We start from the raw sequence: 15483 nt of genomic DNA on the forward strand, positions 1-15483 counted from the left end.
TGAGAAATAACAATCAATGACTTCAAAAGGAAATTGCATGGGCACTTTAAGGAAATAAACTTGCACGGTTACAAAGATGGAGCAGGGAAGCTGCAGGTCTCCCAAAAAGTCTAGAAAGTTCAACAGGAGGCCAGTGGTTAAAATGGAAGACACTGTCTTGCTCTGTGCTCAACTGTAACACATATAATCAGTGAAATAAAAGGAATCAAAACCCCAAGATGCCTCCAGCTGATCTCTAGCTAACATTTAAACTGGAGCAGCACAGTGTTTATCAACGATGCCTCTTGGCACCAAGGACCTGCTTTTGATTCTGGTGTGGGTGATGGTCTGCATGGAGTTTGCACGTTCTCCCCACATCTATGTGGGCTTCTTCTGGATGCCCCGATTTCTTCCCACAAGTCAAAGATGTGCAGGTTAGGTGGATTGGCCACGCTAAATTATCCCTTTAGTGTCGAAAGATGTTAGGTGGATTAGCTCTTGCGGACAGTCAGTGTGGACTGAATGGGTTGAATGGCTGCCTTCTGCACTGTAAGGCCTGTGTGGTTCTATAGGAGAAAACGTGGATTTTACCCCCTTGAAAGTGCTAACTGGATGGTCATTTTTATCAGACGTGTGCTACAGATAGGCAGTAGGCCTCTGTGGCCATTGTGCATGTGCTCAGTCCTCTACTGGCCACCGATTTGTATCACGCTGAGGCACAAAATTGGGCCAGATCCTTACGAGATGATTAGATTGACTGCCTTGCCTTTTCTAAAACCATGTCAACTACCAGATTTGCAGGTAGTTGTAGAATTGAAATCAAAGACTAGTAAAAATTGTAAGAAAATAAACTGTAGGTATCTCTTACCAAATGGGACTGTCACTTTCTGAACTGCGATATCACCTCTGAGAGCTGCTGTTGGTGCCCAGAAAGGCCACTCACCTTTCCAAGGAAAGGACACTTTGCTTCCTCCTCACTGAACTCCCTCAGTCACCAAACTCCAACTTAAGCACTCTACTGTAGCCCAAAGTAACACTCCAGAATTCTTCAACTCTTGTCTTTTTGCATCCCATTTCCCCCCCTGTGCTGTCATTGGCCATTCAGTTGCCATGTCCCTACTCTCTTAGATTTTTGTTTAAATTTGTCAATCTCTCTTGAAAAACTCTCTGAAGCTCCACTTTTTAATCAATCTCTTGGTCATCCTCCCATCTTTCTCACTATTATACGTCTGTTTCCGTTCTTTATATTGCTTGTTTTCTCCTCCTCCTCCCAAAGATGGTCTATATGTGCGAGTTGTAGTAGATAGCCAGGCATTTGTATCTGATGCATAGATTAGTAGAAAGAATTGTTTATTTAGCATTGAACAGGCAAATTAATTTTTCAGAGTGAAGTACATCATGTACCTAAATTGAGCCATCTGGTGCACTGATGTGTGAGCATGCTCAGATTTATTTTAGTTGGCAATCATAGGATGTGCTACTTGTTTCCTTTACAGGGAAGAAAATGCTTTGGTTGAGCAGTTTGTGTTTGAAGTATTGGTTGTTTATCTGGAAAGCCTTGCTCTAGCACATTCCGATGATAAATCATTGGGTAAGTTCTTTGTCATATCGACCATAATTTATTGATTTGCAACTATGCTAAAGTATCATCGTTTCAAAGACTTGTCTTATTTTAACCTTGCTGCCCTTCTTCTGGAAGAAAATGGATTTATGTACTTACAGCACCTGCCTATTTATCTATTCATCTATTACTCTATGAATACGAATTTGTCACCTGTCCAATAATTTAAGTGATGTTAGCCCATTGAACATGATATCCCTAGAATTGTGCATCTGTCCCATTAGATTATCTGTAAGACATCAGTGCATTTCATCTAAACTATTTTGCATTTTATTTATCTATATAAGTTGAAGCGTTTTGTTGTATTGTTTTATTTTAAGAACATAAGAACATAAGAAATAGGAGCAGGAGTAGGCCATCCAGCCCTTCGAGCCTGCCCCACCATTCAATAAGATCATGGCTGATCTGTCGCTGCTCAGTTCCACTTTCCCGCCCTCTCCCCATAACCCTTAATCCCCTCTCTTATCAAAAACCCATCAACCCGCGTCTTAAAAATATTTAGCGAGGCAGCCTCCACCACTTCAACGGGCAGAGAATTCCAGAGATTCACCACCCTTTGAGTGAAGAAGTTCCTCCTCAACTCCGTTCTAAACCGCCCCCCCTTTTATCTTGAGGCTGTGCCCCCTAGTCCTACTGTCTTTTTTGAGCGGGAAGAGTCTTTCCACCTCTATCCTATCCATCCCATTCATCATCTTATACGTCTCAATGAGATCTCCTCTCATTCTTCTAAACTCTAACGAGTACAAGCCCAGTTTATTCAGCCTCTCCTCATAGCTCAACCCCCTCAACTCCGGTATCAGCCTAGTAAACCTCCTCTGCACTCCCTCCAAGGCCAAAATATCTTTGCGCAGGTGCGGCGCCCAAAAATGCACACAGTACTCCAGTTGCGGCCTCACCAATGCCCTATACAGCTGCAGCAAGACCTCCCTACTTTTATATTCAATCCCCTTCGCTATGAAGGCCAGCATCCCATTCGCCTTCCTGACCACCTGCTGCACCTGCAAGCTGGGTTTTTGCGACTCATGCACAAGGACCCTGAGGTCCCTCTGCACCGTCGCCTGCTGCAGTTTTTCGCCTCGTAAGTAATAGTCCTTCCTACCATTTTTCCTACCAAAGTGGACCACCTCACACTTGCCAACATTAAATTCCATTTGCCATTTCCTGGCCCATTCGCCCAGCCTATCTAGATCCTTCTGCAGACTCTCCACACCCTCCGCACAATTTGCCGTTTCCCCAATCTTGGTGTCATCAGCAAATTTCGACACTCGGTTCCCTCCTCCAGATCATCTATATAAATGGTAAAAAGCTGAGGCCCCAGCACCGACCCCTGGGGCACTCCACTAGTCACCATCCGCCAATCCGAATAGCACCCGTTGACCCCCACTCTCTGCCTCCTATTTGACAACCAATCCTCTATCCACGCTAACACCCTACCCCCAACTCCATGTCCCTCGACCTTCTGCAATAACCTCTTGTGAGGCACTTTGTCAAACGCTTTCTGAAAATCTAGAAAGACCACATCCACCGGCTCTCCTCTATCCACCGCCCTAGACACATCCTCATAGAACTCCAGTAAATTTGTCAGACACGACTTCCCTTTAATGAAACTGTGCTGCATCTGTTCTATCAAGCAATTCCCTTCAAGATGCCTCGCAATTTCCTCCTTAATGACAGATTCTAACATTTTACCTACCACAGACGTTAAACTAACCGGCCTATAATTCCCCGCCTTTTGCCTGGCACCCTTCTTAAACAACGGCGTAACATTAGCCGTTTTCCAATCATCCGGCACTTCCCCGGAATCCAGCGATGTTTGGAAAATAACCACCAAGGCATCCACTATCACCCCGGCCATTTCTTTCAGAACCCTCGGATGCATTCCATCCGGTCCTGGGGACTTGTCCACAATCAGCCCCTCCAGTCTGTCGAGCACCACCTTTCTAGTAACAGTAATGTCATTAAGACCCTCCAGTCCTACCACCTTTCTATCGCTAACACCCGGCAAATTATTCACGTCCTCCTCCGTGAAGACAGAAACAAAAAAGTTATTCAATACCTTAGCCATATCCCCATCCCCTACCACTAGGTCCCCTTTCTCATCCTCTAAGGGACCAACATTCACCCTAGCCAGCCTCTTTCTTTTTATATATTTATAAAAACTCTTGCTATCCTTTTTTATATTAAGCGCTAGCCCAGCTTCATAGTTTCTCCTACCCTTCTTTATCAACTTCTTTGTTAATCTTTGTTGACATTTAAACCTCTCCCAATCCTCTTCTCGCCCACTACTCTTAGCTACTCTAAATTCCTCCGCTTTTAGTTTAACACTTTCCTTCACCTCCTTCGTTATCCACGGCTTATTACCTCTCCTCCTACTATCCTTTTTGACCATTGGAATAAATTTCCGTTGAGCACCAAGAAAGATCTCCTTAAAGATCCTCCACTGCTCCTTAACAGACCCTCCCTCCAACGCGCTCTCCCAGTCCACATTCGCCAATTCTTCTCTCATCCTACCGTATTTCCCTCTATTCAAACAAAGGACGCGTGTCCGGGAACCCACTTTCTCCTCCTCCATCTGCACCAGAAACTCCACCATACAATGATCACTCTCCCCAAGAGGATCCTTCACCACAAGGTCCCTAATTCTACCCGCTTCATTACATAGCACCAGATCCAAGATAGCTCGTTCCCTCGTCGGCTCCAACACACCCTGTTCGAGGAAACTATCCCGGCAGCATTCCAAGAACTCTTCCTCGAGCCCCCCACGTCCAACATGGGTCGACCAATCAATATGCAGATTGAAATCCCCCATAACTACGGCCGTCCCATTCCTGCACGCCGCACTTATTTGCGCGTTAACAGCCCGCCCCATCTCCAGATCATTATTCGGGGGCCTATAGACGACACCCACCAGCGTCTTCCTCCCTTTGCTGTTCCTAATCTCCACCCACAACGATTCCACCCTCTGCTCCTTGGCTCCAATATCATCCCTTGCTACCACCGTGATGCTATCCTTAATCAACAGAGCTACGCCCCCCCCTTTTCCCTCCTGTCTATCCTTCCTAAACACTTGATAGCCCTGTACATTCAGCTCCCAGTCCCTGTCACCCCGCAGCCACGTCTCTGTAATGGCCACCAGATCGTATCCATTTGTGTCGATCTGCGCCATCAGCTCATCCACTTTATTCCGAATGCTTCGTGCATTCAGATAAAGCGCTTTCATCCCAGCCTTCACCTGGACCCTATTTGCCGCAACGCCACCAACTATACTCACGCCCCTTACTCCCTCTATTATTGGGACATCCTCGGCCTCTTCCCTTACATGTACACTCTCCTTTAACTTTAGACCTCGTAAGGTCACCTACCCTCACACCCTCCCCCCCCCCATAATTAGTTTAAAGCCCTGTCTACAGTCCTCTTTACTCGATTCGCCAGCACTCTGGTCCCAGCACGATTCAGACCAACCCCATCCCGCCCGAACAGGTCCCACCTACCCCAATACTGGTGCCAATGCCCCATAAATTCAAACCCATTCCTCCCACACCAATCCCTGAGCCACCCATTCACTCCCTTAATCCTGTCAACCCTATGCCCATCTGCACACGGTTCAGGCAGTAGCCCAGAGATAACCACCTTGTCGGTTCTACTTTTTAATTCCATTCCAAGCTTTTCATACTCCCTCCCCAGATCCTCAGTCTGCATTTTGCTTACGTCACCGGCACCCACATGTACCACAACGACCGGATTCTCACCCTCCCACTCCAGGTTCCTCCGCAGCCCAGCTGCGACATCCCGTACCCTAGCACCAGGCAGACAACACACCCTTCTGTGCACTTTGTCATTGTGACAAAGGACAGTGTCAATACCCTTCACCCCACTATCCCCAATAACTACTACGTTCCTTTTCCTTTTCTCTTTGCCTATGTCCTGCTGCAGCACTGTACCGTGTGCAGCTTGCTCACCAACCTCACCTGCCTCGTTCTCGTCCAACTTGGAAGCAAGAACCTCAAACCTGTTATGCAGATTAAGAGGCTGAGGCCTCCGCTCCTCACCCCCCTTCCTCTTCCCAGTAGCCCCCTCTTGTCCCTGACCCTTAGAGTTAGCCAGTCTAGGGGGGGTGGATGTCACTTGCACCCCATTGACAATGGCACCCTCTCTCCCCTTGATGAGCCTCAGTGTCTGTAGCTCAGAGGCCAGCTCATTTACCCTGAGCTGGAGCTCCTCCAGCAACCTGCACTTACTGCAGACATGGTCACTGGGATGAACCCTAGGGTCCACCAGTTCCCACATCATACAGAAACCACACATCACATGCCCCTCCATTATTTACTGTAGTAGTTTTGAAAAAATTTTTTTTGTTTTTTTGTTTTTCAAACGAACTCACCTGGCCTTTTTCCCTTCAAGCCCTTTTTGATATTAAGCCCTAGTAGCTCACTCTGCTTCCCTCTCACTCCGCTGCCCGCTCAGACGCTGCCCGCTGTCTACACCAGGCCTCCTTTTAAACCTGGCGCTGATTTAAATCTGATGGCCCACAACTGCCTGCTAACCACTCCCTCAGAATTCTTAAAGCAGTAAATACAATAAATAAATGCTTTAAATAAATTTTAAATTTTGAATACAACTTGAATGCCTCTTCTGTTAATTAGAAGAATTGCATAATTTCATTTTAACAGAATTAAAACCTTTGGATTCAAATTGTTGAGGATTGTTCTATTTGTTCTTAATCTAAGCAAATTATAATTTTCCTCTCTAGGTACAATTCAACAATGCTGTGATACTATTGATCATTTGAAGCGGATTATCAAACAAAAAGCTCATGCTTTAAATAAACCTGTCAAAAGGCGTGTACCCAGGTTTGTGTATAGCTTACTATGACATTGTGCCTTTTGCCAAAAAGTGTTGCTGTTACAGGTAGGGTGTAGAGAAAGATCAACTTAATATATGATAGGTCCATTCACTGTTGTGTCGATCTTGACAGTGAATTTCAGCAAAATATTTGAACAGGCCACATCATAAAACCCATTTTACTTGCATTTTTCATCCATTTTTCCAGAAGGGTTATCAGGATTATGAACCTTACCATTTTATTCTACCCTAACCCCACCCTCTTTCCCTAAACCTAAAAGCACAAAGATCAGATATATTAAGCCCCACTATAGCCTCAACTCAAGCAACCTTTTGGGTCTGAACAACCTATCTACATACTGAACGAACTTGCTATGTTACCAAGAAAGCTCGTCTGACCGCTTTTAAATAGTGGGAAAAATAACACAGCCAACTCTGAAACCAAAGTTTAATGTCATCCCCAGAATAAAGAGATTAAGCTCTCTATTGGCTATAAGTAAAAAATGAGTTTGAACAATCTTTTTAACAATTACTAAAGGTCATGCTTCCACACTTTAAAATGGTATATCAGTTTAACACGTAAATTGATCATCTTATTTAGACAAGTCATTGAACCTACTGAAAATTCCACATTGTACATATTATAGTAGAAACTGTTCTTAATTTGAAATTGTGTATGTGAAAATGCATTGTTATATTGGCATTTAGTATGGTGTTATTGAGTGATGTTGACTTGCAGATCGCAATACTCCACAATATACAGTGGTAAATTTGGCACTTGCTCATAGGAAGAGAGATGAAATTGAGTTAGAAATTCGCACACCAAGTATTTCCAGTCACCAGTTCAAGAAGATAATAACATTATAGCAGGCCATCTTAATATTTACTCATTTGTAAAACTGTGCATAAGACAAAAGAATAAAATACAAAGCAGCGCCCATGAGAAGAGAAAAAATTGTTGATGGTATGAAAAGAGCTTTCTTTGCAAATTCCTAAATCCCATGACTAAATTAACCTAGAAGCACAAATTGCTCATGTCATTCATTTTGTACAATTGGTGTCTCTGGATATCTGTGTCAGGATTGTGACAGGTGGTTCTACATAAAAATCATGGAATTGTGTATAAAAAAAGACATTGTTATTTATATGTTTCACATTTGGTTTCCACAGGGGATTTTCCTGTGATCAGAAGTTATGTTTAACAGACGTTGTCATGTGGCTGTTGTCTCAATGTGGACGACCCCAAACAGAGTGTCGGCACAAATGCATGGAACTCTTTTATGAGTTAGTTCCGCTTTTGCCAGGTGTGTTTTTCATTTTTGTGAAAGCCAACATTCATTTGTGATAAACATGTCATTAATTTCTTTATTTCTAATCTTTTTAGAAAAATAGGATAAAATATTTAGGTTGCATATTGATAACAAAAATGCTGTATTTAGTAAATAAATACCCCATTTATTTACTAAATACAGCATCTTTCCCTCTTAACTGTGGTTTCTTTATTGTAGCTCATTTAGTTTCAGGGTCTTCCAGGATTGATTAATTCAACTGAAAGATCTTTTAAGGTTTTCTGTTACTTGTAAAAATAAACTTGAGGTAAACAAATTTCTCTTTTCCTCAGATTTCACTGACCTCATTGGCATGTGCACGAATCATAGCTGAGATGGTAGGCTGGTAACCTGCAGGCATGATTTGCTGATGTCAGTTTGAACTGAGTGCTATGAAGTATTAAGAATGTTCTCACTTCTTCCAACTTTCTATTTCAGATGTTTAGCTCCTACTTGTCATTACCCAAAACAATGCAGCTGATGCTACATCAATATGGTGGGGATATCAAACATGTAGTAGATTAGCAGTGACGTTGTTCATTGACACCTCAGTATCATTGTGTAGTCAGGTTTTCCATAATTGCTTCAAATTGGTATATGACTTTTAAGAACAAATAACCAATCATTGTAACTGCTGCCTGTGTATTTGCTTTTAGGAAACAAAACACCATCATCTTGGTTGGATGAAATTATAAAAGAAAATGGTGTTTCATTTCTGGTTAATAAGTTTGAGGGAGCTGGTAATGACCTTGACAGATGTTCAGGAATCATTTTTCATCCCACACTTAATGATCTGCAAGAGCCCTTCAGTGTAAGAACTGCCTTGCAGTGGATGGATATGTTACTGGCAGCTCTAGATTGTTACAATACATTCATAGGACTGCATTTGATCAAACCCAATGAACTCCTGGGTGAGTTTGCATTTGTGTTTTGTATTGTTAGTTTGTAACTCGCTCCAATGAACAATTAGTATATATCTCTTGTGCTCATCCAAATGAAGGCCTGCATCTGAAATTTTTATCTATCTCACGTCTCTCTTATTGAATTAGCTATGTTTTTCCAGCACAATCTGTCTTTCTGCATTAATTCTGTTGAATCCAGGAAAATTCACAACTAGTTTTTAATCATGGAATGTGTCTAAACTGTCCTGCTGTAGTATCCAGCTTGCCCCTCAGGAAAAAACTAATGCATGATCAATAATTTCCTACTGCAACAACAGCACTGATCTCCAGAGCAGCAGTAACATTTGATTGAAAGTGCCAGTGAAGCCCCCCCAACCCCAACCAAACCTGCACATCTTTGGACACTAAGGGGCAATTTAGTATGGCAATCCATCTATCTTGTACATCTTTGGACTGTGGCGCACCCAGAAGAAACCCATGCAGAGACGGGAAGAATGTGCAAACTCCACGCTGTCACCCAATGCCGGAATGGAACCTGGGTCTTTGGTACTGTGAGGCAGCAATGCCAGCCACTGTGCCACCCTTCAAAAAAAAAAGGAAATTCTAACTCAGGGCTAGCTATTGAAAGGTACAGCTACCTATGATGGAGCAAAGGATGTGGGGGTGCATAAAGGACCAGTGTTGGAGGGTTGTAGGATAGGGGCAGGTTATAGAAATAGGGAACATGACATGGAAAAATCTGAGGATGAGCTTGAGAATTTAAAATTTGAGGCATTGGGCCATGAGACAGTGTACAGCACAGAGGTGAGTGGCACCTCTTAAGTTGGGATTCGGCAGGAGAGTCTTAGATGAACTTAATTTTGTGGAAGTGAGTGAGAGAGAATTGGGTTAGCTAAGGTTGAAGGTTACAAAAACCTGGATGAAAGTTTTAGTGGCAGATGGATTGATGCAGGGGCACAGATGAGTGTCATTAAGGAAATGCCCTTTATTGAGAGAGCATATAGGGTTGGGAGCTTAGATCAGGGTCAAATGGGACGCAGATTATGAACAGCCTGATTTAGCCTATGACAGTCACCATGGAGGAGATGAAATCTCTGATGAGGGAATGGAGAATGCAGTGGAGGCTGACAGCAATGACTTTGTGTTTACCTATTGCTTAATTTGGAAGAAATTGTGGCTTATCTAGGATTGGATGTCAGGCAAACAATCTGAAATCGGGCAGTGAAGGAGTTGAGAGAGTGCATTTGGAATCTGATGTGTTGTTCAAAGATGTCACCGAGGGTAGAGATAGAAGTTAGTGAAAATTTCTTGAAGGGCTCCAGAAATTTGGTGTGGGGCAGAGGGACAGAAATTACAGAGAATATCTTAAGACTGCATGGTAAGATTGGAATCTTGCAAGGGGAATCCAATTCGCTTAGACAGCAGAGGAGAGCCTTGGAAAGAAAACAGCATGCTCAATCGTGTCAAAGATTCTGTCGGCATGGAGAATTACAATGAGCCAGCATAGTGATGGAGCTAGAAGAGGACATTCATACCAGTGTAGGGATAAAGACAGTAAAAGAAATTCCATGAACTGGAAGGGAAATTATGATTTGAAATGATTTTATTACAGTTCAAAAATCAGATATAGCAATGTTGAACATAAATACATATCCGCAATGGTCTCTAGTACTTCAGAGTTCTCGTAAATACTAGGGCTGTCCTGTCTTTCATAAGCCAGTGTTATCCTATTAGTATTGCCTTTATTCTTAACTTGCTTCCATAATAACATTGTAGCATGATTCTTGTTAAACATGTTTAACCAGTAAAGTTATAATTCAAGGATCAATGCAAAACACTGTCCAGTGCACATTTTGGTCTGTGATTGAAAATTCGTTCTAATGATGCAAAGCATCTCACAGATGTTTTCTTTGGCCATTTGCAGGAACTTATCAGAAATCTGGCTTCATGAAAGCCCTGCATTTCTTTTTGAAAAATCTTGCAATGCATGACATCACAGCTGCAGAGAAGTGCTTTGCTTATGGGATCAAGGGCATACTTTTTAGCCCGAGAGAGAGAGAAGAATACAATTACAGTAAATGCACGATTATAGTCCGTATTATGGAATTTGTTAGCATGGTCCTCGAGGACTGCCAGCAGGATTTATGGAAGGTAATAATTCAGTTTCTTTGCAGAAGCTACTGGGTACTTGCATTTAGTCATATTGAGATATATAGTTATTGTTCAATAATGCAGCTGAAGCATTTTTTGTTTGCCCAATTTTTAGTCTTTTCTGCTCCAACGATGAGTGTTAACCTTGAACCACCAGCTAATGCTGCACCAGTCTTTGTTTTGTTGCTTACAGGTGGATATCTTAACTCTATACATCACAACTGTGTTAACTCGTGGGAGATTAAAGCTACAGACCCTGCATTTTAACACTCTTATGATGCAGCACAATGCTAGCTCACCATTTCAATTTTAGAGAATGTTATTGATCTATCCCCTTCTGAGTTTGGTACTCCACCCTGCCTGTAGAAAGATCTATAACACAGTATCATCTATAATCAGCAACTTAGAAATATGGAGGAAATCAAATATGATCCTTTCTTTTATTGTTCTTCCCTTTCTTCTCCTGTGGGAAGCTAAGTGGACTTGAGATAGTTTGGCTAAGAGCGCAAACTGCTACTGTGGTTTATGGCACAAACTTGGATGCTCCTCATCCATGTAGTCCAGTGGAGTTCAGGTGCACAATAGTGTTGTAACATAGGACTAATTTTAAAGTTATCTCGTGTTCACAGCGCAAAAACATGCCATTCGATTCAACAGGTATGTGCCTATGTTTATGCTCCACACAAACCTTCTTCACATCTTCATCAAACCCCATCAGTGTTTCCTATTATTTCCTCCTCCATCATGTGCTTATCTAACATCATCTTAAACGTGACTATAATCATGGAGTGAGTTAGATTGACACTGATTATGTTTACTACACCGAATGGTTGTAACTTCTGCAAAGCAGTAGAATTTTTATCTATTTGAACCTGGAACGCGCACAATGTATAAAAGAAAATTAGGGCCCTTAGTATAATTGGAAGATTCGATCAGGCTATCCAATTGCCTGTTGTTTGAATATTCTACTGATATTGTTTGATTTGAGGCTGTACTACATTATTGAGATATTGAATTCATACAAATGAATAGGGAAACCTGTTTGAATATTTACAATGGAATCAACCTCCTTTATGATAATTAGCCTATCAAGACTTTCACCTTTATTTAAAAAAAAGTTCTTTGGATGTGATGGTCATTGCCAAGGCCAGCATTCATTGCTCATCTCTCATTCTGCTGGAGCAAGTGGTGGTCAGCTGCTGATAAACAAATTGTTTACTGTATCTATCAGTTTCCCCTATATGACAGAAAATTAAAGACAATATGAAGGAAATGCATCAAAGTGAAGATATTCAATTTCCAGCCATTTATGTATAAATGCAACCAGATTGATCTATTGAATAGTTTGACTTTTTTTAATTTTTGGTTGTGGAAATAATACTACTTTGAAGTTTTATTGGATTTTTTTCTTTTCCATTCAGGTGCTTGAGAAAGACTTATTAAATTCTAACCTGTTTGAGCTTGTAGCAATAGTGGTGATTGATCCACTGAATATTGGATTTAACATGGCAGACGTACAAGTGATGAAAAGTCTACCAGATGTCAATGTGAGGCTTTTGAAAGCAGTGCTCAGATCGCCTTATCGTGATGCTTTAGAAAGCAGCATGAGAAAAAAAATTACATTGCAGAGGTAAAATGGGAATGCTGTTGGACTAATAATGAAATGAAATCCTTGTTATAACTTGGCTTACAAATTCATAATGTGCTAAATAACAACTGGTATTTATATACCTCCATTAGCATAGCAAAAACCTCTGAAGATATTTCAGAAAAGCATATTAAGATTAAAATCAATGTCAAGGTGTAGCAGGTTGGTGATGAAAATACTGATCATAGAAATGGGTTTCAAGAATAGCCTGAAAGAAGGTAAGGAATGTGGAGAGACTTTGAGTGTGAATTCCAGAGCCTTAGTTCTAGAAGGCTAAAGGTATGGCTGCCAAAAGTGGGACAGAGAGAATGGAGAATGTGTGGAAGGCCAAGACAAATGCAGAGTTCTCAGAGGATTGTCGAGCTGGTGAAAGTTAAGGAGATAGAAGGGGAGGGATCATAAAAGGAATTGAATACACGGTTGAGAATTTCAAATTTGAGACATTAGTGACTTGCAAGCCAATTTGAGCACAATGTGGCTTTGGGATATATGAGCTCAGGATAATGAAGAAGAGAAGATGGGAGGCTAGCTAAGTGAGCGCTGGAGTAGGTGAGTCTGGAAGCTGTTAAGAGATGGATAAGCATTTCAGCAACAGAAGATCAGTAGGGTGTTAAATTGGATGCAAAAGTTGTGAATGAATTTGGTTCTATTGGTGATCAAAGTTTCTCCTGACTACTTTTGTATGCTCTGGGAATCCTTAAGATTGACTCTGGACCCCATGAAGTCTCATGGCTTCAGGGTAAAAATGAGCAAGGCAATCTCTTACTGATTATCATGTACCGATGAATCAGTACTCATTTATGTTGAACAACACTTGGAGGAGGCCCTGAGGGTGGCAAAATGCATTCTGGGTGGGGATTTCAATGTCCACCACCAAGAATGGCTCGGCAGTGGTACGACAGGTTGAGCTGGTTGGGTCTTAAAGGATATAACTGCTAGACTGGGTCTGCAGTACATGGTGAAGGAACCAACAAGAGTAAAAAAACATACCTGACCTCATCCTTACCAATCTGCCAGTTGCAGATGCATCTGTCCATGACAGTATTGGTAAGAGCGACCACCGCATAGTCCTTGTGGAGAGGAAGTCCCACCTTCATATTGAGAATAGTCTCCTTCATGTTGTTGGCACACTATCATTGTTCTAAATGGGACAGACTTCAAAAAGATCTAGCAACTCAAGACTGGGTATCCATGAGGCACTTGAGCCATCAACAGCCACAGAACTGTACACCAACACAATTTGCAACCTCAACCCAGCATACCACCCCCCTTCCCTCAACTCAACCATTGCTTTCAAGCCTGGAGATTAACCTTGGTTCAATGGAGAGTGCAGGAGAGCAAGCCAGGAGCAGCACCAGGCATACCTAAAAATGAGATGTCAACCTGGTCAAGCTACCAAACAGGACTACTTGCATGCTAAACGGCATAAACAGCAAATGATAGTGAAATGATCCCACAACCAAGAGATCAGATCTAGTCTCTGCAGTCCTGCCACATCCAGTTGTGAAAGGCAGTGGACAATTAAACAACTCATTGGAGGAGGAGGTTTCACAAATATCCCCATCCTCAATGATGGAAGAGCCTAGCAAATTAGTGCAAAAGGTGAGGCTAAAACATTCGCAGCAATCTTCAGCCAGAAGTGCCGAGTTGATGATCCATCTCGGCCACCTCCGGTGGTCCCTAGCATCTCAGATGCCAGTCTCCAGACAATTTGATTCACTCCACGTGATAACAGGAAATGGTGGAGACACTGGATACTGCACAGGCAGTAGACACTGATAACACTGTGGCAATAATACTAAAGACTTGTGCTCCAGAACTTGCTGCTCCCCTAGCCAAGCTCTTCCAGTGCAGTTACAACACTGGTATCTACCCAACAATTGGGAAAACTGCCCGTGTATGTCCTGTACACAAGAAGCAGGACAAATCCAATCTAGCCAATCAGTCCACTTGGCGATTATCAGTAAAGTATTGGAAGGAGTCATCAACTGTGCTATTAGGCAACACCTGCTTAGTGGTGCCCAGTTTGGGTTTCGGCAGAGTCACTCGGCTCCTGACCTTACAGCCTTAGTTCAAACAGGGATGAAAGAGCTGAATTCCAGAGGTGAGGAGTGTCAGCCCTAGTCCTTGACATCAAGGCTGGATTTGACTGAGTGTCATCAAAGAGCCCTAGCAAAACTGGAGTCAACAGATATCAGAGGTCAAACTCTCTGGTTGGAGTCATGCCTGGTACATAGGAAGATGGTTGTGGTTGTGGACAGCCAGTTGTCTCAGCTTCAGGGCATCTCCACAGGAGTCCATCAGGACCACTTTCAGTCGTTTCATCAATGACCTTCCCTTTGTCATAAGGTCAAAAGTGGAGATGTTTGCCTATGATTATGCAATGTTTAGCACCATTCGCAACTCCTCATGCTGAAGTAATCCATGTTCAAATGCAACGAGATCTGAATAGTATCCAGGCTTGGGCTGACAAGTAACAGTCGCGTCCCACAAATGCCAGGTGATGACCATCACCAGTAAAAGACACTCTAACCACTGTCCTTTAACATTCACCACCACTGTCAATATCCTTGGGGTTACCATTGACCAGAAACTCAACTGGACTCACCACATAACCACAGCGGGTCAGAGGCTAGGAATACAGTCGCGAATAACTCACCTCCTGACTCCCCAAAGCCTATTCACCATCTACGAGACACAAGTCAGGATTGTGATGGAATACTCTCCACTTGCCTGGATGGGTGCAACTCCAGCAACACTCAAGAAGCTTGATACCATCCAGGACAATGCAGCCCCTTGATGGTACCACATCTACAAAAATCCATTCCCTCCACCACTGATGCTTAGTATGTACTATATACAAGATGCACTGCAGCAATTCACTAAAGACCCTTAGACAGCACTTTCCAAACCCATGACCACTTCCATCTGGAAGGACAAGGCAGCAGATACATGGGAATACCACCACTTCCAAGTTCTCCTCCAAGCCACTCACTGTCCTGACTTGGAAAC

At 42.6% G+C, this 15483-nt stretch overlaps 1 protein-coding gene across 3 annotated transcripts in view; it reads left to right on the forward strand.

The window, feature by feature from the left end:
- Nucleotides 1-15483, forward strand: part of prkdc (protein kinase, DNA-activated, catalytic subunit) — a 220736-nt gene that overhangs the window by 57898 nt on the left and 147355 nt on the right. For all 3 annotated transcript variants that reach the window (XM_080194241.1, XM_080194242.1, XM_080194243.1), the window contains exons 28-33: nucleotides 1476-1570; nucleotides 6351-6450; nucleotides 7613-7746; nucleotides 8427-8681; nucleotides 10597-10823; nucleotides 12245-12453. In XM_080194241.1, coding sequence (XP_080050367.1) covers nucleotides 1476-1570; nucleotides 6351-6450; nucleotides 7613-7746; nucleotides 8427-8681; nucleotides 10597-10823; nucleotides 12245-12453 — 1020 coding nt within the window. The remainder of the gene's footprint in view (nucleotides 1-1475; nucleotides 1571-6350; nucleotides 6451-7612; nucleotides 7747-8426; nucleotides 8682-10596; nucleotides 10824-12244; nucleotides 12454-15483) is intronic.

This window comes from Carcharhinus amblyrhynchos, chromosome 8 (genome assembly GCF_965287045.1).
Source record: "Carcharhinus amblyrhynchos chromosome 8, sCarAmb.v2.hapA, whole genome shotgun sequence".
Lineage (NCBI taxonomy): Eukaryota > Metazoa > Chordata > Chondrichthyes > Carcharhiniformes > Carcharhinidae > Carcharhinus > Carcharhinus amblyrhynchos.